The following is a 25603-nucleotide window of genomic DNA, read 5'->3' on the forward strand; positions in this document are numbered from 1 at the left end:
AAAACCACATCTAACAACCTCATACAATGGTTGCAAGAATTGAGAGAGATTGTATGTAGCATGTGGATTATGCCTAGACATGTAACTGGCACAGCACAGATGCCTAATGAGAGCTATTATCATATCATGCACCTTCTGATCATTTCTGTTACTCCCCTCACTTTCTGCCAGGCCCGTTCCTTCTTCCGAGCTAATCTATTGTAGCCTCTACAAGATTAGCCCTGAGATGAGTAAATACAATGCCCTTGGCTACTGTAGTGAGAAATGCTTGCTGCTATGACGCAGGAAGTATCATGGTGCCAAACAGATGGAGATCAGATTTAATTTTAATCTAAAAAAGAAAAATTCTTCTTCCACAAAAGAAACCTTAAAACTCTCCCTCCTATTGTCAAGATAGACAAAAAAAAAAACAACAAAAAAAAAAACAACAAAAAACAAAACAAAACGAAACAACTCCTCTCTAGACAGAACGCAGCTGCTAGAAATGCAAACCATTCTGCTAAAAGGACTGAAGATGTAGCTGAAACTACCATTTCCCAGGAACCAAAAGTCAAAAATTAGAGCGCTCTGTGACTGCCAATGGGGGGCAAGATGACTCTAACTTACATCAGATGAGAAAATATCTGACACTGAAGAGAAATTTGACTCAACCACTGTCTGTTTAAGGGTTATTATCTGTTGAGTCCATTGCAAAGAGGAATTGGAGACTATATTTGTTTTCTTACTTAAAAAATAATCAAGGAGCCACTCTATGAATTCCTAGATTCCTAGCCTAGGTAGTCCCGACCTGATTATACATAATTGAAATTCGAGCAGTTGGCATGGTTGTCCTATTTTTGCACTTTATCACAATTTTAATAAATTTACTCATCCTAATTACAAATGATGACCTGGTATAGAAGCTTCAGATGAGGAGTGTTTCATCGATACCTCATTCCAGAAACTTAGTTAATAGGAGTGGTGTTTGGGTATTTGGATGTTCCACAGAAACTTTAATCTGAGCTTTAACAGGTCGAGAGTTGCATCTTCCAATATAGTAGCCATGTCCACAAGTGACTATCAAGTACGTGAGTCCCTAGTCCAAACTGAAATGTGCTATAAGTTGAAAACACATATCAGATTTCCAAGACTCAGTACAAAACAAAGAATGTAAAACATGGCCTTGATACCTTTTGATATGGATTTCATGTTGAAATGATAAGAATTTGGGTATATGGGGTTAAAGAAAACATATGATTCAAGTTATTTCACCTATTTGAATTTTTAAAATGTGACTACCAGGGAACTTTGCATTACATATTTATGGTTTGCATTGTACTCCTATTGAACAGCACTAGTCTTGAGTTTGGAAATGTGAAATTCTATGATACTGAAGCCGGTGGATATTAGAAATGTGGTTATCAAGATCGGGAATAGTTGTTGCAATGTTTGAGAGGGCGAGGTATCTGTGCGCATAACTCACTGAAGAGTCAGACAGAAGCAGTCTAGAAGGGTCTATTCAGGAGACCAAAATGAAACTAATTTGAGCAACCGTGCTTATGCAGGGGAAGAGCAAGTGGCTTTAATGTGTGGATAAGTGACCACACCCTGTCAGTGCAAATGTAATGTTGGACGTGTTACTCATCCCTGAAACCTGCCTCCCAGGTTTCTATAGCTAATTGCTCACAGCTGGATCCTTTTTAAAGTGAGATTACACTCCCTACAGGATATGTTGCACATGCTGACATCTTGAGAGTTTCTAAGTTTTTACTCCGCATAATACTCACGTTAGGTCATGTTATGGCTTTGAATAAAACACCGAGTATGGAAGATGATTGTAGGCAATACTAGATGGTGACAAATAGAAATCCCCTGGATCTCTACTAGTTGTAATCAAATAGATACAAGAGGACTTTAGGGACAGAAGGTTTTTAAGTCAGAGCAATCACAGACTAATAATCACCTAATAATGAGGCATAAATAAAAAATATGTCAAGCATAGATAGGTCAACTTCATGGAAGCATAGAAGTTAGGTAGTCAGGATAGCAAACGTTGATAGCGTCTGCTAACCATAAACGAGGGCTGAGAGGTCTCCTGTTGACAGGTGTTACTCAAAAGTGGACAGCGAGGAGGGTCAGGCCATTATGGTTTAATGCCGTTGAGTCAATGTTGCTCATTGTTTTCCTTGGAATGCCAACATTTTTCTAGAATAGTTGTGTAAAAGTGTTGATACTAGCAGCATTTTCTTCTAATATCTATTAAAAGTATATTTAAGAATATAATAATTAAATATAATGTGGTTGTTGTCAGTAAACTGTCTTTTAAAAAATGCTGTGTTTGGGGTGCCAGGTGGCTCATTCATTGGGCATCTACCTTGGGCTGAAATTGTGGTTCTAGGGCCCTGGGATGGAGCTGTTCAGCGGGGAGCCTGCCTCTCCCTCTCCTCCCTACTTGAGCTCTCTGTCACTATCTCTGTCTCTCTCCAATAAGTGCTTTTTAAAAAAAAAATGGTGTATTTGAGGTTTTCGGGACATTACATGTAAGATTACCTGATACATGGCTCCCAGATATTCATACACATATTCCTGCTGTGACTCATTTTTTTATCTGTAAAATGGGGATAACAATATCATTGTGACAGATTTTTATAAGAATTACATAAGATAATTCATGTAAAGAATTTAGAACAGTGCCTAGCATATTCTATGCTGTCAATAGTGTTAGATAGTGGTGATGATGATGATGATGGAGAAGATCTGATGGATGCATCTATTTAACGATCACTGGTCTGTTCATTTTCATGTTTATAATTTTAACACATACTTATGAAATGAATCATGTTGACTTTTTATAGTAAATCATTAATATAGTAAATCATATTTCATTATCTGCTTTTTAAAAAAGATTTTATTTATTTATTCATAGAAACACAGAGAGAGAGAGAGAGGCAGAGACACAGGCAGAGGGAGAAGCAGGCTCCACGCAGGGAGCCCAACATGGGACTCGATCCTGGGTCCTCAGGATCACGCCCTGGGCCAAAGGCAGCGCTAAACCACTGCACCACTGGGGCTGCCCTGATTATCTGCTTTAATCCAACAGTACACTTTGTTAACTCTATCCTTATTAAATTCTTTCAACACATTAGAATCGAAAAAATATTGCTGTGGTTACATAGCTAAGACTCAAGAAACATTCATTAAATCCATGAATGAAGTGAATGTGAGCAGTGTGGCGCTAGACATTGGATCATCCAGTGTTTTCTTTCTGCTCTGAGTCTGTAGCAGTGGTAAACGTTTAACAACTGGCTCTCAGAGGAAAAAGGTATGATTTTAGCATTTACATTTACCAAATTTTGTGGTGTCAATATTCTCACCACGGCCAATTTAAAACTACCATTTTGATGTCATTGAATATAGGATTGGAAAGAGCATAGCATCACCTGATAACTTATTATTATTCTTTTTAATATTTAAGTTTTTTTTGAAGATTTTATTCATATATTTATGAGAGACAGAAGGGGGTAGGCAGAGACACAGGCAGAGGGAGAAGCAGGCTCCACACAGGGAGCCCGATGTGGGACTCGATCCTGGGTCTCCAGGATCAGGCCCTGGGCTGAAGGCGGCGCTAAACCGCTGAGCCACCCGGGCTGCCCTCACCTGATAACTTATTAAAAATGCACAATCTCAGGCCCTTCCTTCTATTCCTGAAACAGAAACCCTGTCTAATTGTGTCTGAACAATCCCTCCAAATGATTTTGATGATGCTAAAGCTTAAGAACCACTGCCTTGTCCTCCTGCTGTTGTTTCCAAAGGAGCAAAAGTGCTAAGTAGCTTCGAACATATATTAATGTGCTAACGAATGACTAACAATGTTGGTGTTTTGATTCTTGAAAGCATCTAATTATGGCCTCTGAAATTGTAACTCATATATTCCTGGAATCAAGAAATGATACCAAGCTGCTACCCTTATGGGAGGGTAGAAAGATCATTTCATCTTCAAATATTTCCATGTTTCATCTGCAGTCAGAGGCTCTGAGAATGGGTCACTAGGTGCTACTGGTTGTGATTTCTGGTGGCTTCGGTAGTAGAGACTGTGGGCAAAATTCCTGTGCTAAAATAAATAGATGTCGTGTTGCATTACTGGACATATTAATCAACTTGGGTTGCCAGTTGCTTTTGGAAATCGCATTAATACAGCCCTAAATCCAGTTATTGCACTCACAGTATTGGCAGAGACGTACATGTTTCCAGAGTGTTCTGGTGCGGTCTCCGGAGGTCAGGAGGTACAACCTTGTATCCTAGGTAGGGTTACTTCCTGAGGCTGCTGTTCATCCAACTGCCGAATATTTCCAGCCGCAGAGCACGTTCTATTTTGGGGCAGGTCTGATTATTCTTCCAGATATTGAACTGAAACCTGCCTTCCTGTAATAGTCATCTAAATTCTGATTCTTATTTAATAATCTCTTATTGGACAGCCTGTCAGATATAGAAAAGGTTCACACTAGCTTCTTTGACAATGTAGGCTGCCCGTAGAACAATCTATTGGGTGTTCATCGTGTAATATGATTTTCAGACTCTACCATCCAGCCTCTTGGTCCTCTTCAGTATATTGATACCTTAATTAAAAGGTGGCACTCAGAACCAAAAATAACGCTGCTGTGTGGTCCAGTCAGCAGAGTCGGCTGGCTTGCTGAACACGGACTCTGTGATTGTGTCAGCTTTGTCAGCCTCGGTGCTAACTGGGGTTAGCTGACTTGGGTTGGGCTCATTTTGAATTCCCTGGCAGCCACAACCTTCACACCACGCGATTACACAATGTGTCACCTGTTCTTCACTTGTATTGTTGATTTTTAACCCAAAGTGCAAGGTTCGTATTTATTCCTGTTAAATTATGATCTTGTTAGTTGTAGGCCCTAATTCTAAAATACTATCTTTTACAACTCAAATCAGCATCTCCTTTTATTCTCTCTTTTTTTCCCCCCATCTCCCAGAAGGGCACATTTTCTTTCGTATTCAAATCACTGAGAAAACTGTTGGGCAAAACAGAGCTCACTCCTGCTCTCCTCCTCAACCAATTATTAAACATCAAAGCTTGAAACTGGAGTACAATGTCCAGGGGAAGTACCGGTTAAATATTGACTTTCATTTGCCAATTGTACTTCAGTCTGCCTTGTAGCCTGGAAAACGAAAACACTGCAATCGCTGTAAATAATTCCTAGGCAACATGTAGGATACCTTAATAGATTTATTTGACATATATATACCCATTCTTTGATGTGTGCAAGAGCCAGTTTAAGAATAGTAGAGAATAATTAAAGGCTTTAATCATAATCCTGGATTAGTTCGGGCGCTTAGCATTGATACTACCTATATCAAAAACGTTACTATAATAAATCTGTTCCTTTGCAATTTTCTTTGGATTGTTTTTATGTTTGTGAAATTTGTTCCTCAAGCGGCCCCTTAAATCCATAAAAATTGAAAATGATGATAAGGATTTTTTAAAAAAACCTCCTGTTTAGGGCAGAACTTAGCGTTTACGGGCTATGTGAAGAAACATATTGCTATACTCTATGAGCTGCATGGTCATGTAGAGTGTAGAGCTGAAAGCAAATAACATCAAGATCACAAATGCCATAATTCAACTCAAGAGATGGTCTCTGGGGTGCTATCTGATCTGATACCTTCAGACCCCCAGAGAGGCAAGATTAGAAAATATGTTTCAGTTGACACAGGTGAGGGGGCAGGGTAGGTGACTTTTTCTTTTCTTTCTTTCTTTTTTATTTTTTTAAAGATTTTATGTATTTATTCATGAGAGACACAGAGAGAGAGGCAGAGACCTAGGCAGAGGGAGAAACATGCTCCCTTTGGGGAGCCTGATGCAGGACTTGATCCCACAACCCCGGGTTCATGACCTGAGCCCAAGGTAGATGCTCAGCCACTGAGCCATCCAGGCATCCTGACTTTTTCTTTTAAACATGACTAATCCTGGCTAGCCTAACATCATAGAATTTTGAAATAATTTTGGAAGTAATGCTGATAGAGAATAGTATGAAATATTTGTTGAATCCCCCCCCCTCAAAAGCAGTATCATGTACTGTTGCATTACTGCTTTTAGGAAAGCAAATTAATTTTACACATTTGAATAGATGGTCAGTAGTCCCAATGTACAGTTATTACTGCATAATCACAGGTTCCTCGCAGTAACCAAAATATCATATTTATACGTTTTAATTTTTATTTACTTTTAAAGATTTTATGTATTTATTTATGAGAGACACACAGAGAGAAGCAGAGACAAAAGCAGAGGGAGAAGCAGGCTCCCTGCAAGGAGCCTGATGCAGGACCTGATCCCAGGACCCCAGGATCACACCCTGAATGAACCAAAGGCAGACGCTCAACCACTGAGCCACCCAGGCGTCCCATATTTATATGTTTTTAAAATGAGAGACACAGTGCAGTTGGAATCCTGACACATAGCTGGTGGGAACGTAAAATGGTGTAGAAATGTGGAAAAGGATGGGATGATTTCTCCAAAAAATTAAACATAGCATTACCATATGACTCAGCAATTCCACTTATGGATATATACTCAAAAGAAGTGAAAGCAGGAACTCGAACAGGGATTTGTACACCTGTGTTCATAGCAGCATTATTTACAGTAGCCAAAATGTAAAGCAACCCAAGCATCCATCAATGGATGGATGGATTAAAAAAAAAAAAAAAAAAAGGTGGTATGCAGCACCTGGATGGCTCAGTCAATTAAGCAGTCAACTCGACTTCAGCTCAGGTCATGATCCCATGAGCACTGGGCTCTGTGCTCAGCTGAGTCTGCTTGAGGATTCTCTCTCCCTCTCCCTTTCCTTCTCCTTCTGCCCCTCCCCCTGCTCGTGCTTTTGTGCTTTCTCTTTCTAAAATAAATCTTTTTTTTCAAAATGTGCTATATACATATATGTTAGTCTGCTGGGGCCACTGTAACCAAATACTACAGACTGGGTGGCCTACACACAATTTATTTTCTCACAGCTCTGGAGGCTAGAAATCTAAAACCAAGGTACTTTATGGTTCTGGTGAGATTGATCTCCTTGGTTTGCAGTTGGCCGCCTTTTGTGTTCTTGTGTGGCCTTTCTTCTGAGCGAACACAGAGCAAGCTCTCTGGTGTACCTTCCTCTCCTTATGAGAACACCAGTTCCATGGGATTAGAACTATGACCTTGTTTAAACTCGATTATCTCTATAAAGTACCTGACTCCAAATATGGTCACACTGGGGATTGGGGCTTCAACATATGAATTTGACCCAGGGTGGGGGAACAATTCAGTCCATAATAACATACAATGTAATATTATTCAGCCTTAAAAAGGAAGGATATTGTGATACAAACTATAGCATGGATTAACCTTGAGGACATTATGCTAAGTGAAATAAACTGGTCCCAAAAAGACAAGTATTGTATGATTCCACTTATGAGATTAACTGAAGTAGCCAAATTCATCAAGATAAAAAGTAAAATGGTGGTTACCAGGGGCAGGGGAGAGGGAAATGGAGAGTTAGTGTTTCATGGGTAGAGTTTCAATTTTGCAAGATGAAAATTTCTGAAGACGGATGGTGGCGATGGTCGTACAACAGCGTAAATGTACTTAATGATACAGAATTGTACATTTTTAAGTATTATTTTTAAACTTTTAGATCGATCACTTTATGTATGTTTATTTTGCCACAATTTAAAACAAAAATGAGAAAAGCACTCTTGGATTAAACCATTCATGTTTTAGTATGTGACCCCAAGTGGCCCTCACTCTTTGTGGATCTGTTTCTCCTGAAACACATTTAAACACACACACACTTACTGTATTGCCATGGTGGGCAGTCAGCCTATCATCATTAGAATAGTCTAATTCTTTGTTTTATGCTTTTTTTTCTATATTGTCTTTTAAATGTAGGAGTATTTCACCATGTACATCTACCTTCCCATAGAATCACCTAAATTTTTATATGAAATGCAACTTAATTTTTTCATGTGTTGTCATCAAAGTGATGGTAATAAAATTGTATATTTACTGAATTACGGGAAAATCAGCCAGGGGACTTCCAGCCCCACAAGAATGTAAATAATTTAACAATATTGTTAGATGTTAATTGACTCTAAATTAGCAGAATTGGGAAGTCCCAGATTTGTTTTGCCTTTGGTCTCTTTCCCTTCCTCAACCAATATCCAAATGTAGGGAGTGCTTGGGTCCTGGCACGCAATAAATATCTGTGGAGGGGGTGCCTGAGTAGCTCAGTCCGTTCAGCATCCAACTCTTGATTTTGGCTCAGATCATGATCCCAGGGTTGTGGGATTGAGCCCCACATCGGCCTTTGTGCTCAGTGGGGAGACTGCCTGAGATATTCTCTCTCTCTCAACTGAATAAATAAATCTAAGAAATATTTGTGAAGGAAATGAATAAATGTGTGATATGCATGTTATACAAAGATTCCCTTGTTGAAGAAAGGAAAAAAATCCAATGTCTCATGCAAACCAGTTGGGTGTGAATGTCTAAGTTGATTACAAACAGGTTTTGAAATAGTATGGCATTATTACAGGAATAATTCAGCTTTTAAAATATAGCTAATAATTTTTATTTAATATTTTTTTCAAGTACAGTAGAGCATTTAGAAATGAAATTTTTCAATATCACTTAGTCGCTTTTGTAAAGGAACACTGGTGTGACTTCTAGGTATCCCTTTTAATGCTTTTGCAAATATTGTAATTTAAAATTTTCAAGTTTTGCTAAATCCAAAGGGAAGAGAAAAAGTCTATCCTGCTAGAAAGAAGACAGCTGGCAAAAAAAATTCAGCTTTTTGTAATGCTTTGCTTTGTAATTTATATATGAATACCATATATTAAAATGCTTACCAAAGGCAAGAACCTAGAATTTTATGCAGTTAGACTGATTAATGATTATAAGCTGTTTAAAAATTATATTAAGTGTCTACTACATGTGCAATGTTGTGTTGACAGCTGAGGAGGAGACAAAAGGATAAGGCTTGGCCTGGCCCTCCATGGTCTTATGATATAAATAAATATAATATAGGGATGCCTGGGTGGCTCAGCAGTTGAGCATCTGCCTTTGGCTCAGGGAATGATCCCGGGGTCGAGGATTGAGTCCCATATCAGGCTCCCTGCGTGGAGCCTGCTTCTCCCTCTGCCTGTGTCTCTGCCTCTCTCTGTGTGTTCTCATGAATAAATAAATAAAATCTTTAAAAAATAAATTTAAAATAGTCTTACACGCTGAACTACTAGAGCAAAATTGAGTAATTCTGTCTTTCATTAAAAAAAAAAACTCAGAGAAGGACGTCATCAGTGAGAGGTAGGTGATGGAAAATGTAGCTTTTGAACAGGACTTAGATCAATGAAATCAACACACAAATTTGAAAAATTAGAATTTGTAATTAAAAAAAAAGTTAAGTGGGCAGCCCGGGTGGCTCAGCAGTTTAGCACTGCCTTCAGCCCAGGTCATGATCCTGGAGACCTGGGATCGAGTCCCCCATCAGGCTCCCTGCATGGAGCCTGCTCCTCCCTCTGCCTATGTCTCTGCTTCTCTCTGTCTCTCATGAATAAATAAATAAAATCTTTTTTAAAGATGTAAGTGTACAGTCAATTACATGTGAAATCTGGGGAGGAGAGTCTGTTAAAGTTTTCTGCTGTCTACCTAAAAGAAATGGAATGTAAAGCAGATTTCCAACATTACTGCCAATCGCCATTAATGAGACCATTATGAGATGAGTAGGTTCATATAAAAAAACTTCACAGTTCTCTGCCCTCTTCAAACACTGGCTATATCTTATAGCAGATGAAGAAATTAAGGTAATAAACACAGACCAATTAGCAACACTCTGTAGTCCAGTTATTCAGTGTTCACAACCTGCAGAATAACATTACCTTTGCTCCATCAGGTGGTTTTTTTTTTTTTCATGTTAATTAGTATTGTGAAAAATACAACAATTTAAGAATTACAGGTTTTTTGGGGGGGTTCCAATTTTCTAGTTAACCAAAAAGGGGAGGGAATTCACCCTTTTAAAAAAAAAATTCCTTTCCTTCCCTCTTAGGGAGGCTCTCTGGATTGTCATCTTTTCTGTTTTCCTACCTTTTCTTTAGTAACCCCTTGTGGCTGCAACTTGGCTACTTCATGCCTCTTTGTTAGTTTAAAAAGACTAAAGTGGAGAGTCCTACTGTGCTCTCAATTTCTCATTTCTAGCAGCAGCCTGCCCCCCACAAGGAGACACTGGGTGAGCAGCTGGGCCCCCAGGAGAAGGAGGGGTTAAATATATTCCCTTCGAACTTGTGTGATTCCCTGCCACTGCTTCCCACAATGCATCTGCAATACCTTTAGGTTTCCATTTCTACTAAAAAGCAAATCTCTGTCTCTTTCAAAGGAACATGAACATACGCAACGGCCACCCTGGAAAGCTCTGTAGGGAGTTAAAGGGGGTCAGGGACTGGATGAATAGAATATAGATTGGAGGGCGCAGGTGGAAGCTGTCTGAAATCTGTTTCTGGATGTTGCTCTCAGCAGTTCTCTATTAGTGAACAAATCATATAAATCATTGGGAAAGTAGTGTTAAAGACATTTTGGAAGAGAGAAAGAAGATACCATGGAGGACTCCTCTCCTTTCCACCCACACACACCTTCTCTAGGCAAAGAACTAAAAGAGTGAACAACAGTGTGTTTCCTCTGCATTGTCCTTTTATGCTAATTATTGACCAAGTTGAGAAATAAACCAATATCCAGAATGACTCTTTGGATAGGAGGATAATCCGTTAAACATGTAAGCTAGTGCCCATGAATAGTATGAAGGGAAACACCTACACTGCACACTTCTCAAGGATTTGTTCATCAGTTCCTGCACTCCTTCCTTCCACAGATTTTTTGAAAAGGTGCTCTGCGGGACTGCTGGTAGTGCTAAGACTATGTCTTTCACTCCCTATCCTTTGAAGCTGGAACCAGAAAGACAGCGAGTCCCAGAAGTCCCGGTCCCCCAGTGAGAGGTGCCCAAATAGGTCACATCACAAGAAAGCCTGTGATGAACCCACCATGCATTCCCAGTCCACCGCCACCAGCTCAAGAGAGTAACTCAGACCATCTACAGACCAATCGTAGCCTGGTTGCCACTGGATGTCTACTAGCCATATCTGGAAACTACCTGGACTTTTCCATCTCATTCTGATTGGAAGAGAAGAAGTTAGTAATGGCCCACCCATGAGGGAACTCTTGCTTACCATCCTGGCATCATGAACACTTCCCCTACTTGCACTGTGCAGAATTCAAATAATGAGTTCTCTCCGACCTTGAAGTGGATGTGTTTTGATTGGAGAGGTTGGCCTGGCCAGGGCGGCAACTAAGGGTCAGAATTTTTGGCACTGAAAATTCAGTGTCCCAGGAAACCCTTCATCTGGGGTAAACTGGGGCAATTGGTCCTCCTGGGACTCAATGCTGGTGTAGCTGGGATTAGAAGGTCTCAATCTGGACAGCAGGAGAGACTAAACCCAGAGGAAAGGTAAATATACAAGGGGGTGGAGCCAGCCATCTGGCCTGCTGGATTTGCTCCTTGGAGGTAGGCAGACAGTAAATCAGCGCTGCACTGGAGCTGAATTTCAAAGCTCTAATCAAGATTCCCTAAATATCCTTTGGTCGTTGTTTAAAAAACTGTAAACAGAGACTAACTAGGGTTTGTGATTATCTACACGCAGCTCTTTTGCTCCTCATTCTCCTTTGTCTCTGTAATTGTAGAGGAGAGAAAAATAAGGAGAGACTAGGGGTACAGGTGGGGAGGAGACCCTGAGGTCAAAGGTCTAGCATTTGGTAAAGGTAGGAGAAAGTAGAAGATCCAAAGGCCTGTGATCCTTTTTGATGAACAGACTACAGGAGTAATAACCATTACGGTAGAAGGTGTCTTCGAAGCTGCCTTATGTTAGAGTCACTTGCTCAAAAGTTCGTCTACTCTGCTGTGACTAGTTGAGACGTGAAAAGGTGGGTGATGGGAAATTGAAGTATCTCTGACCTTGGATGTTCCGTCTCTGAGCCAGGTAGAGTGGGATGTCATTTCCTTTCCATTGATCTACGGGGCAACGCTACCCCACTTTCTGTGAACTCTCTTCTTTAATAGATGGTCCTGGCTTTTTTTGTAACAATACATCATTTTCCTTTGGGCACAATCTCAGCTCCAAATGTATGCTTTCAACTTGAAAACATCTTAAACTGAGGCACTCTGTCATTAGTTTAGGTGATTCACAGTGGTGAAGTAAACGTCTACTGTACAGTTTTTGTCAGTTTGTTACATCATCACACAAAAATGGCAGGACAAACTCCCCTCCAAACTTGGAGATAATGTTTGAGACAGTCCGATTTAAGATAAAGGCTGATGTTGCGAATAAGTACCACAATTTTCCAAAGTCATTCTTCAAGGCCATGAAAATGGTGGCTGCCAATTGGAGAAAGCCATATCAAGATGCTGTGGCCCCAGACGACCGTGACCCTCAAACCCAAACTCTTGAAGACACAAGCTTTCAATTTCCCATGGTGACTGTGAACGAGTGGCTTCTCCATGCTGCTGCTTGTGCCTCAGAGTGTTCTGGGTCAGTAGAAGCAGGAAATTACTTATTAAACGATGATTAATGAGGTTCTTAACCAATATATAGACTAATGCAAATAACTCCCTACTTTATACTCCTTACACAGAATAGTCTATACATAGACAGCATTTCCCTAGAACCTCTCCTCCCTCACTCCCTCAGAAGCAGACATAGAATTATCATAGTCCTGGGGATTTATTGCAAGCTCATTTCAATCTTTATCTTCTTGGGTAATTATATGCCGAGGTCAATGATGAGGAATCATTTATTTATTTGTTTGTTTTTGGCCCATTTCAAGGAAGTCTAAGACACTTGGTTTGAGGCAAAGACAAATATTCCTGAGACCTAGAACTGATAGGTTCTTGGTTTTGTGTTTGTTTAATCCTTGCAGATGAGATGAGCCAACATTCTGCAGGGCATTTCCACATGTCAACGGGTACATGTGTGAGCCAGTGTGTGTGTACACATGGGCGTAGGCACATCCCGTGAGGGGCAGTGACAAAGGAGGGGACTGTAGGTTAGCACTGGGTCCTCTGTTCCAAACTGGCTACACAATCCTCAGGAAAGGAAATGAATGAGATTTACCACATCAGTTCCTAGGACTGTAGAATCGTGTGCGTGTGGTGTGTGTGTGTGTGTGTGTGTGTGTGTGTTTTAATCTTCTTTATTTAGCCCACATGACTAGCATATCTACTTTGTTCTGTTTCCATTCTGTGAAAAGAGGGTGGTGATAGCTGTTTAGCTTGTAGATTGAAGTTTGAAAGAGTCTGGAAATCCCTAAAATAAAGAGATGTGGGAGGTATTATTTCCTTGCAATGAACAAAGAATTTATATAACCCAATTGCTATCAGCATTTATTCAGTAATCTTCTCCTAACTTCAGATAGCTTTGTTTGCATAAGTTTTGAATACTTAGATTCCTGATTATCCTGTCATCAGTGCCATAATTCATTGGGTTGGAAAACAAATTTTGTTTTTATGTAATCGTTTGCAGAATGATATAAGGCACACTGACTTAAATTATACAAATGTTCCCTTTTTAAAATTCTTTTAATTGTGGGCTTTTAAATTACTTTTAAAAATCAGTGGTTGTGAGCCGAGACCTCCGATCTTCTGACTAAAGTCGAGTTAGCGATTATCGGGTAATGGGATCGGAGCATATGTGAGCTTCCAGGAGCAGAACACACCAGTTCTACTACCCTAGAGTCTACTGAGTTTCCCAGTCACATGGACCACCTGTGTCACGAAGTCTTGGTGTGCTTGCTTAACATGCAGGGCCCCAGAAAAACTCAGACTTTGGGATATTTTGCATTCTCAAAAGTTTCCATAAGTGGTACTTAAGCATATTACATTTTGAGAATCAGTGTCCTACATTTGGAGCTGTGGTTAGCTCAGAGTCCCTTTCAGGAAGATCTTAGTATTTGCTGGCAGTAGAAAGTGGCAAAGAACCCAGAAACTGGATTTGACTCACATTTCATGGCACACTGTGTCTGTGTTTCCCTTAGTAGGCGCCTCCCTCCCCTAATTACGGATTTGTGAGTTCCATGCATTGTTGAGTACACTCGGGAGGTCCTGCACTTATTCTGGCCTCTTGGGGTTCCTAGCCGTGCTCTTAGGTCCCAGGGCAATTTGCTGGACTGTGTCAAGAATGAGGCTTAGAAATAAGCTGGGTCTCCCCTTTCCTCCACCAGAAGATTTCCTGAGGCTGTTCCAGGTGTTGTCAGAGAAACTCAGTACTGCTCGGGTTCTGCTTGGAAACCAAGTAGTGGGACTCCTGGTGTCGCCTGTCTAGCTCAATACTTCATGCAGAGCAGAAGCAATCAAGCTGCTCATTTCTTCCCCTCAAATGATCCCTTGTGCTCCCTGTTGATGAACAGACGACAGGAAAGCCCATTTTGGTAGAGGTCGTCTTTGAAGCTGCCTTAGAGTCGCTTGCTCAAGATTTTACGGACTCAGTTGTGTCTAGTTGAGATGTGAGCAAGTCAAGCGCCAGGAAATTGAGTATCCATCCCTGACCGCAGATCCTGTCCTGCAATTCTGTTATTCTGGCCCTCCTGCAATTGTGTAGCTTCCGGAAGTTATTTCCTTTACTTTAGAGACTGCTGCCCTGAATAAATGATTTGATCAAATAGATGATTTAAGGTCTCTTTCAGTACTGTTATTCTTAAAGGCATGCATAATCTTCCATCTGCCTCAGACTTTCCCCCAGAGTGTGTTTTCCTAAAAGATGATGTCTGCGGTCAGAGGGGCCTTTTAATTGGCGCTTTGAAAGGTTCCACCTTTTCTGAGATAATTGCCGGCAACTGGGGTTAGCAAGACAGTGAGGCACTTTATCCTTTATCACTTGCTGTGAATGAAATGGGCTGGGATCGTGCTCAGCAGGTGCCAGGGGAAAGTGCTTCCTCGCTGGATGTCAGCAGGCGCTACTCCTCTTGCAGGAGAGGGAGGAAGGAAGGGGTGATGGACTCCAGCTGAACAGGCAAAGGTGGATGCCTGTAGGAAAAACGTCCCACCCAGATCACCCTAAGGAGATCTTTCTACTCTCCTTGACTATAGAATAGTTTTCACCAACCAAGATTACGTAAATTAATAGGGTTTGTATGTAGTATTCCAAAATCTTCCATTCCACCATAACATATTTTTAATGGAACTTGTTTTCTTTAGTATGATTTAGATCAGATTTATAAGAAAATCCAAAAGGCCAATACTTAGCAGGTTTTCATATGTCTTGGGAAGGCTCTGATTATTTGCATCACAAATAACTTCATCTTCTGGGCCCAGGAGCAAGCAGTTTTCTTATATTGCTAGTGATCTGTATCAGTGGACAGTAGTGACACATATATGGAGCTTACCACATGCGAGGCGATGTTCTAAGTACTCGATGTGCATTAACTCACTTTAACCTCTCAGCAACCTTATGACATAGATATTATTATTGCCCTTTTACAGTTGGTATAGTTGAGGCACAGAGTGGTAAATATGTGGTCTAGGGGACAACAGTTAGCAAGTGGTAGAGCCAGAAAAGTTTAGATCACTGCTACTCAAAGCGTGGTCCCTGGACCAGCAGCATGGGCCTCACCTGAGAGGTGGATAGGACGCCCAACCCAGAACTTTGGAATCAGAATCCGCACTTTCACAAGACTCTGTGTGATTTATATAGACATTAAAGTTTAAAAACCACTGGCTTAGATAATGTTGAATTATTTCTCTTCATACCCATAACCTGCTTATGGCTTTAGACTTTGGGAAATAAAGTGTAGTTGGCTGGCTTATTATGAAAAAAATGGGATTTGAGAATGATTTTTGTGTCCTCTCCCTAGTACCTCTCTCCTCTGGCTAATCATATGCTCAAGCAAAAAAACAAAACAACAAAAAAACTTCTTTTCCTTAATAGTTTATTAAGAAAAAAGAGTTTAAAAAGTTATCGGATTCATATAATATGCAGGCCACTTTCATCTCATGAAATCATCATGGCAAACCTTATGAAAGAGGTACTATTGACCCCAAATTACAGATGAGAAGACGGAAGTTAGAAAGGTTAAGGGACGCCTGGGTGGCTCAGGTGGCTGAGCATGGGACTCTTGGCTTCTGTTTAGGTGTGATTTCAGGGTTCTGGGATGGAGCCGCACATCGACCTCAGCACAGAGTCTGCTTGTCCCTCTCCCTCGCCCTGTGTCCCCATTCACATGCTCTCTCTCATCCCTCTCTCCTAAATAAATAAAATCTTGAAAAGAAAAAAAAAAAAAAAGATAGGTTAAGGAGAAAAGCCAAGACTGACACCTAAGTTTCCTAAGTCCTTGCTTCTTGAAGCAGGAGCTTCATGTTTATTTGTTTCCTAGGAGGTAGCCTGGTGTCTCGCCTCCAGTAAACAATCAGCTAGGCTTTGACAGAAAGAAAAATATTTTTTAAACCCTGTTCCAACAACAACAACAAAAAATTTTTTTGCTTCCTCCTAAGCATTTGTCCCTGATTTCAAGAAGTGATAGTTATGTAGCCTACAAGGGATCAACTTTGGAAAATTAAATGAAGGCCCAGAAAGGCAAATAAATGCTTCTCCTTCCCACCTTAGTTCTTTTAATAAAAGTGTTTATTGTTCTAAAAAAAAAAAAACCAAAAAATAATCCCCTCCCCCCCAAAAAACAACAGAGTATGGCACAAAGCTTATCCTGCTTTTCAAAGTGTAGCAGCAACTTTTTTTTTTTCTTGCAAATCACAGTGGTGATGATGTAGATTACCAACGAGTTTAGGTAAGATTGATTTAGAACTGCTGTCCCTTGTAGATAAATTTTGATTCAGGCAAATCAAATGCTATGTCTACAGAATAAAACGCAGATTAGCCAACCAAAAGTGACAGGGCCATTAAAATGTATAAGATTTTGTCATGAATTAGTTTTCAAAAATGTAAAATATTTGCTTCGTGAATGATGTGATGAGACACCAGCTGAATTTCCAGTAGGTCACTTTTATTCTTTCTTCAAATAGGAAACCACTGGCAGTTCAGTGTGAAGTCATTTTCTATTTTTAAAGTAATTGAATTTGAAACATAACTATTAGTGTGACAGCTTCACGGGGCAAAAAATGAGATGAATAAATGGGTCTGAAACCCAAGCTAATGGAGCAGTGCTTTTCAAAATTACATACACATTTATGTACTTCTCCTACCACTTATAGTTTCATTCATCATATTGGGTTTTGGCCATTTCCTTGAGAGTATTTCCAGTTCTAATATATTTGTAGCAGAAATCCCATGCTGTGATCGCCCTTTGTATGGTAAGATTCTATAATATTCCTGGTTTACGTGAGCAGATTTTCTAGTAGGTATATGATGGCTGACTAAATACATTAATTTTTTATTCAGTCCGTAATCTGAATATAATGCACATAAATGTGTCATATAAATAGGGAGCAAGTGGAGGCTTCCATCCTTCTGATCAAGGCTGTGTAACCTTCAGCAAGCCACTTAGCTCTCTGACCCTCAGTATTTCCATCTGAAAAATGATAGGTTAAGTTAGATAATCCTTTATGCTGCCTTTTAAATGTAACATCCCATATTAATTATTCCATCTCTCTCTTTAATTTGGACCAAGTGGGAACTTATGAAAAAGTCTGAATGAAAGAATGTATTTCTTTTCTTTTAAAAAATTTTACAGTATAGTTAACACAGTGTTATATTAGTTTCAGGTGTACAATATAGTGACTATACATTGCTCAGTGCTCACTGTGATAAGTGTACTCTAATCTCCATCTATTTTACCCATTTCCCCCCCCACCTTTCCTCTGGTCACCATCAGTTCTCTATTGTTGAGTCTGTTTTTTTGTTTGTCTCTTTTTTGCTTTCTTTGTTTCTTAAATTTCACATCTGAGTGAAATCATACGGTATTTGTCTTTCTCTGATTTATTTTGCTTAGCATTATACACTCTCTAAATCCATCCATGATGCTACAAATGAGAAGATTTCATTCTTTCTTATGGCTGAATGATATCCTATTACACACACACACACACACACACACACACACACACACTCCACATCTTCTTTATTCATTCATTTATCGATGGACACTGGGCTGCTTCCATGATGTGGCTGTAGTAAATAATGCTGCAATAAACATAGGGGTGCATATATCATTTCGAATTAATTTTTTGTATTCCTTGGGTAAACTGTAGCATGATTACTGGATCATAGGGTAGCTCCATTTATAATTTTTTGAGAAATCGCCATACTGTTTTCCACAGTGGCTGCATCAGTTTGCATTCCTACCAACAGCATGCAAGGGTTCCTTTTTCTCCACATCCTCATCAACAGTTGTTTTTTCTTGTGTTTTTTATTATAGTTGCTTTGAAAGGTGTGAAGTGATATCTTATTGTAGTTTTGATTTGCATTTCCCTGATGAACAGTGATGTTGAGTATCTTTTCATGTGTCTGTTGGCCATTGATCGTATATATTCTGTGGAGAAATGTCTGTTCATGTCTTCTGCCCACTTTTAATTGGGTTATTATTATATTTTTTGGTGTTGAGCTGTATACATTCTTTATATATTTTGGACACTAACCCTTTTTTGGATATGTCATTTGCAAATATCTCCTCCTATTCAGTGGGTTGTCTTTTAGTTTTGTTGATTATTTCCTTTGCTGTGCAGAAGTTTTTTATTTTAATGTAGTTTCAATAGTTTAGTTTATTTTTGCTTTTGTTTCTCTTGCCTCAGGAGACATAACTAGAAAAATGTTGCTTTAGCTGATGTCAGAGAAATTACTGCCTGTGCTCTCTTCTAGGATTTTTATGGTTTCTGGTCCTTAATCCATTTTGTGTGCCCTATAAAAGAGTGATCCAATTTCATTATTTTGCATATAGCTGTCCAGTTTTCCCAAAACCATTTGGTGAAGAGACTCTCCCTTTCCCACTGCACATTCTTGCCTCCTTTGTCAAAAATGATTTGACCATATAATCACGGGGTTCTTTCTGGGGCCCTCTATTCTGTTCCACTGATTGATGTGTCTATTTTTGTGCCATTACCATACTGTTTTGATTACTACAGCTTTTTAATACATGTTGAGATACAGGATTGTGGTACCTCCAGTTTTGTTCTTCGTTTTCAAGATTGCTTTTAGCTCTTCAGGGTCTTTTGTGCTTTTGTATGCATTTTAGAATTATTTATTCTAGTTCCGTGAAAAATGCTGTTGGTATTTTGATAGAGATTGCATTAAATCTGTAGCTTCGAGTATTGAAATTTTAACAGTATTTGTTCTTCCAGTCCACAAGCATGGATTATGTTTCCATTTGTTTGTGTCATCTTCAATTTAAAAGATTGTATTTTTAAATGAATGCTATTTATAAATTTTAAAACGTTATAGGACCTAAAACTGGGTAAGCTGGGTTGTTTTATTTTTTTAAACAAATGTTTTAAAAGTACATGACCATGCTCTAAAATATTTTTTAACTTTCTTCATAGTTTTGTTTATGATATTAGTTTTCATAGTCAGATCCCTGTAATGCAAAAATAACATCTATAAAATCTCCTCACTATGCAATAGAACTTAACAAATTGCTAGTAAATCCTTTGTGGTAGAATAAGCCAGCAAATAAAATGTTTTAAAAGTATAGATGATTAATTTGCCCTATCAGATTAAACCCACAGTTATCAAAAACATATGGATTATAGAAAGCAGAACAGTGTTTGACTTTGGGAGGATTGACTGGAAAAGAGCATTAAGGAACTTTTTAGGGTGATGAAAATGTACACTATCTTGATCTAAAAAGTAAATACATAGACACAGCGTTCGGTTTGTAAAGTGTGATCAAGCTTAATGAACTTTATAAAGTATATGTTGTTAAAAAACAAAATTCAACTGAGTAAATTTTAAAGACCTTATTTGCTATACCCAATGATTCATGAACTGGGAAGCATCCAGTCTAGCAGATAGAAAGGAGCTCCGAGGAGCTGTAGAAAATGGAAGACTTTTATAGGCAGAAGGAAGCAAGAATGTGGAACTTATACTAGGCAAAGTTTGGTTATTGCAGGTTTACTTTCCTTTAGGGGATTGCAGGCACCTATCAGATGATCAGATGGCTCTTGATGGGCCAGTTGAAGATCCACTTCTGAGAGACCTTATGTTGTTTGAACCAAGTCTCAGTTTGGTGAGGTAAGACTTTTCCATGAGTGACTCCATTTGGGGCCTCATTTGTTTTTAACAGTTACACATCAACCTCCTATTAAAGTTTTAAAGGTTGTACTCACTGACAATTTTTTCAAAAAGAAAACTGCAAATTGCAAACATATTCATTGCAAACTGAATACATTCTAAAATCCGCCTATAATGTAGATGATAATTTATGCTCTATTTCTAGCATTCAAAAAGAAAAGAAATGAACAGGAAAAACAAAACAAAGTGTGTGCTTTCGTTTTGTGGAGTGCAATGTGATATAATTTTCCTCCTTTCTACTTGCTTTTACGTGATTTCTTAAGGCCTTTGGAATTAGATTTGTGTTCCCTTTCAATACCACACTGTGCTGTGATGGATATTTAGATAAACAAATAAGACAACAAGATAATCTATAATGTTCTAACCAGAGCAACAGATTATAAGCTTCTAGGAGAAAAAGAGCATCTTGTTCATGTTCATGTCTATTTTTGTATCCTCCAAAGCTCCTGCCCAAATTTTTATTTTTATTTACTTATTTATTTTTTAGTAATCTCTACACCTAACAGACCCAACTTGAAGTTCAACAGTTCCATGCCCTTTCTTTTTTTCCTTTTAAAGATTTATTTACTTGTTTATTTGAGAGAGAAAGCAAGCAGAGGGAGGGGCAGAGGGAAAGGCAGAGAAAGAATCTCAAACACACTCCTGCTGAGTGAGGTACCTGACATGAGTCTCGATCTCATGACCCTGAGATAATGACCAGAGCTGAAACCAAGTTGGATGTTTAACCAACTGAGGCACCCAGGCACCCCTCTCATGCTCCTTCTGACTAAATCAGCCAGACACCGCTCCTGGTCCAGCTTTTAGTATTCAGTAGGGATTCAATTTATATTTGTTAAATTGAATTTTAAAGCATTATGATAAAAATTTAGTTTCAAAAATTATTTTTTAAAAGAAAAATACTAAAATTTGATAGAAGAATAAAAATTGATGAGTGGCCAAATTAGATAAGTGGTCAAAGTACACTAAGTAAATGCACACTGAATCAGCTCATAGAATAATGGAGCCTTTAGGGTGCCTGAGTGGCTCAGTTGGTTAAGCATCTGACTCTCGGTTTTGGCTCAAGTCATGATCTCAGGGTCCCTACATCAGGCTCCATGCTCAGCTGGGACTCTGCTTGAAATTCCCACCCTCTGCACCTCCCCCTACATGTGTGCACCCGCTCTCTCTCTAAAATAAATAAATCTTTTAAAAAATATAGAAGAATAGAGTCTTTATCTTCAACCTACCGATTCCACTCTTTGTAAATATACCACAAGAAAACAATAGGGAGAGAAAGAATTTATGCAAAAGTATCCATGTAGCTTTATTATAAGAGTAAAAATTTGGAAATTAAATACAAAATACAGGAGAATATGAAGTTACTCTATATCAATATACTGAAATCTATCAAAGATGACAACTTGGAATTGTGTAAATACATGAAACTAAGTATACACTGACACAAATGAGAAGAAACTTTAAGTTGTCAATGAAGAAACACAGTTGCGAGTGACAGAAAAACCTAACCTAAAGTGGATTAAGGAAAAGAGGAAATTTATTGGCTGACAGAAGTGAAAAGTTTAAGAAACACAATATCGCTTCAAAAGGGTTCATTGACCTAACAAAAAATACGTAACTATAAAACTTTCAGGAAAAGACCTAGGAGAAAAATCTAGGTGATCTTGGGTTTGGTGATGAGTTTTTAGATACAACATCAAAAGCATAATCCATGAAAGAAAAAGATGATTGGTTGTGCTTTATTAAAAGTAAAAAGTTCCTCTGTATAAAAGACAATGCTAAGAAAACAAAAAGACAAGTCACAGATGGAGGAAAAAAAACATCTACAAAACACTTATCTTATAAAGGACTTGTGTCTAAAAATACAGAACTTTAAAGATCAACAATAAGAAAAAAAAAACCCAATTATAAAATAGGCAAACATTATGAACAGACATCTCAACAAGGAAGATATACAGATGGCAAATAAGTACGTGAACATTAGTCATTAAGGAACTGTGAACTCAAACAGCAGTGAGACATAACTACATACCTATTAGAATGGCTAAAAGTAAAAGACAACAAAACAAAACAAAACCACCCCCGAAAAACAGACAAAAACAAATACTGACAAGGATGCCAAAGCAATAGGCGTGCTACCCCTTGCTGACGGGGATGCAAAATGGTGCAGCTGCTTTGGAAGACAGTTTGGCAGTTTCTTACAAAGCTAAATATAGTCTTGTCATATGATCCAGCAATCATATTCCTAGGTGTTTACCAAATTAATTTGAAAACATATCCGCACAAGGGCCAGCACCCAAATGTCTATAGAGGCTTTTTTCAGAGTGGCAAAAACCCCAGGCAACCAAGATGTCCTTCAATGGGTGAATAGATAAATGGTGGAACATCCAGACAAGGGAATATTTATTTCTAAAAAGACATGAGCTATCAAGTAATGAAAAGACCTGAAGGAAACTTAATGCATATTGGCAAGTGGAAGAAGCCAATCTGAGAAGGCTGTATCCTGTATGATTCCAGCTCCATGACGTTCAGGAAAAGGCAAAATTATAGAAACAGTGAAAAGATCAGTGGTTGCTGGGAGCTCAGGGAGAGAAAAGGAAGAAATGATTAAGTGAAGTTCAAGGGATTTTTAGAGTGGGGAACTAGTGTGTACAATACGCTGATGGTGAATTCATGGCCTTATGAACTGGTCAATGGACTTTATAGCCCAAGAGCAAACTTTGATGTAGACAAACTTTTGAAAAAATCATTTAGGAAGTTGGAGGATTCCAGGAAGGAATTCAGACTGCAACAAAAGAGTCCAACTGAGGGGCACCTGAGTGGGTCGGTGGTTGAGCATCTGCCTTTGGCTCAGGTCGTGATCCCAGAGTCCTGGGATCGAGTCCTGCATCAGGCTTCCTCGGGGAGCCTGCTTCTCCCTCTGCCTGTCTCTCTGCCTCTCTCTGTGTGTCTCTCATGAATAAATAACTGAAATTTAAAAAAAAATCTAGCTGAAGGGGGTGGGAGGGAAAGATGCTGACCCAAGTAACTTTGGAAATGAGTGGAGTCTGTATGTCTAAAGGCAAAAGGGACTACAAGGAGGCACCATCCTCTAGTTGATAAGTGTGTTCCGATGGAACACAGCTTAATAATTTTTTAAAAAGTTTTATTCATCCATTTGACACAGGAGCACAAGCAGGAGTAGTGACAGGCAGAGGGAGAGGGAGAAGCAGGCTTCCTGCTGAGTGGGGAGCCGGATGCAGTGTTTGATACCAGGACCCCCAGATCATGACCTGAGCTGAAGGCAGGTGCTTCACTGACTGAGCCACCCAGGCGCCCCAGGTTAACAATTCCGATAGCTGTATACAGGTATATTGGAACTGAACAAGTAAGGGGATGGCAAATAGTTGGAGCCAGGTTTCTCATGATCGAAGTGGGAATTTATAGATATACAAGAGCATAAGCTTATAAGATATGTTCATGATTCAAAATTATAAAAGAAACAAAATGAAATTTACTTTATTTCTTGTAGACTTATCACAATTAGTCATATTGTTTAATGACATGTTATGATAATTCCACACACATACCATTCAGATAATTTAAAGCAGGTGGAAGGAACAAAATGCAAGCAGACAATTGTATGAGGCTTAATATACATCTTGATCAAATTTTTATTAACCGAATACATCAGGTTTATAAAAATACAGGAAGACTAAACTGGTAATAATTCAAATTTGATCAAAAGTATACTTTAGCATCAAAGCAGTTCCCCTTATACAAACATAAACTTTATGATATAAAAATGTTCATTGGTGAAAGTTAGCTGAGATATACTGCAAGCGGGGTTGTCTCAGATCTGTTTATGGCAGCACGGTGTTGATGCCCGGACTGTGTGCATAAGAGTAGCAATATCCTATAAAATAACCGTATGTGATGATGATCCCATTCTTCCATCCATTATGTGAGTATCGTATGTGAACATCATAGAGGTGAGGGATAAAGTGTAAAATTCCCTGTGAAAGTATACGCAAAAAACTCTTTACCTGTAACAATCATCCGTTTTCCTACTGTAGTAGAGATTGGCTCTCGAAAGGACACAGATGCCATGGCTAAGGCCTTAACTGTGCCGCTGGGCTTTCTCCCTCAGCTTCCTCATAGCAGTTTGTCCCAGAAGGACTAGAGTCTCTGTTCTCCCTGTGTGTGACCCAGACTTTGTGGTTGCTAAGGACTCTTTACGACAGGGATGTAACAATATTCCTTCTAACAAAGTTCTGTATTCTAGTCTCCCAGAACAGATGGATACAGCTGTACTATTCCCAGGGACTGCATCTAAAAATATCTTTTTCAAATCTGTCAGTATTAAGTCAAAACAGACCCATTCAAGTACTAGATGTAGAGCAGACTTATGTCACAGATGACCTGGGAGCCTCAAGACTTCTTCCGATATTTCCCAAAGAATGTTCTGCAGAGGCATGTTATTGTAAACAAAACAAACAAACAAAAATCAACAGGCAAAGCCCACGAATCATTATTAAATGCATTTGAGAAATACTGGCTAGATAAAATACATTACAAAATTAGATTAAGGAGTGAATAATTGCATCTGTATCCGTATCTATGTATCTTCCCAGCCCCAATTCCAATACCTAATATATGCCTTGGTCATGTCAATTTATTTATGGTTTGCATAATACGTAATGCCCTTTTATTCTTCTCAGCTTTTACGCATACAATTCATTCTTCCTATAATGTTCCTAGGCAAATATTTCTTGTCATCTGAGGGCCAGAGCCCACATCTCCGCTTCCAGGAAGATGCCTGCAGACATGACTATTTTCTCTTCCATGACCCTTAAACTTCTACAGCATATTGCTTATACCTATCTTTTAAACTCTTACCATTTGTTTTAGTTGGCTAATTTAATTGTTTGCCACCCCACTAGAATCTAACTCTCAAGAGTTCATGGGAAAAGCATCTTTAATTATCTTTTCGATTTCCAGAGACTTCCATGCAAGAGATATTTAATAAATTTTTGTGAGGTGGATACATGAATGAACAGCTCATTTCAGCCTGCTGAGAAATATGGCACTGATAATCCATGAAATAGAAATTGTCACGGTAATTTCAAGTTCAACACTAAATAGATGAAAAGGCAATACCTTTTGTTTGTTGAACAAATTAAAATAAAACCGGTCTTTATTGACTGTGGACAGGTTTGGTAGCGTGATAGGCAGAGAGATGCACCAGCGGTTCCCCTTCCAGGGAGGGCCTGCCCCCTTGCTGCAGGAGATGCAGTCAGCACACAGCCTCCGGGGTCTGCCTTAGCAGAGCACT

General features: G+C 39.1%; 1 protein-coding gene across 4 annotated transcripts in view; it reads right to left on the bottom strand.

Annotated features, from left to right (window-relative positions):
- The window catches only part of C15H4orf45 (chromosome 15 C4orf45 homolog), a 116553-nt gene extending 92051 nt beyond the window's left edge, over positions 1–24502 (bottom strand). For all 4 annotated transcript variants that reach the window (XR_007402375.1, XM_049094318.1, XM_025439204.3 and 1 more), the window contains exon 1: positions 24315–24502. Coding sequence is in view for 3 of the 4 variants with exons in the window: in XM_049094318.1 (XP_048950275.1) it covers positions 24315–24378 (64 nt within the window). In the remaining variant the exon portion in view is untranslated. The remainder of the gene's footprint in view (positions 1–24314) is intronic.
- Between the last annotated feature and the right edge of the window lie 1101 nt (positions 24503–25603).

This window comes from Canis lupus, chromosome 15 (assembly GCF_003254725.2).
Source record: "Canis lupus dingo isolate Sandy chromosome 15, ASM325472v2, whole genome shotgun sequence".
Lineage (NCBI taxonomy): Eukaryota > Metazoa > Chordata > Mammalia > Carnivora > Canidae > Canis > Canis lupus.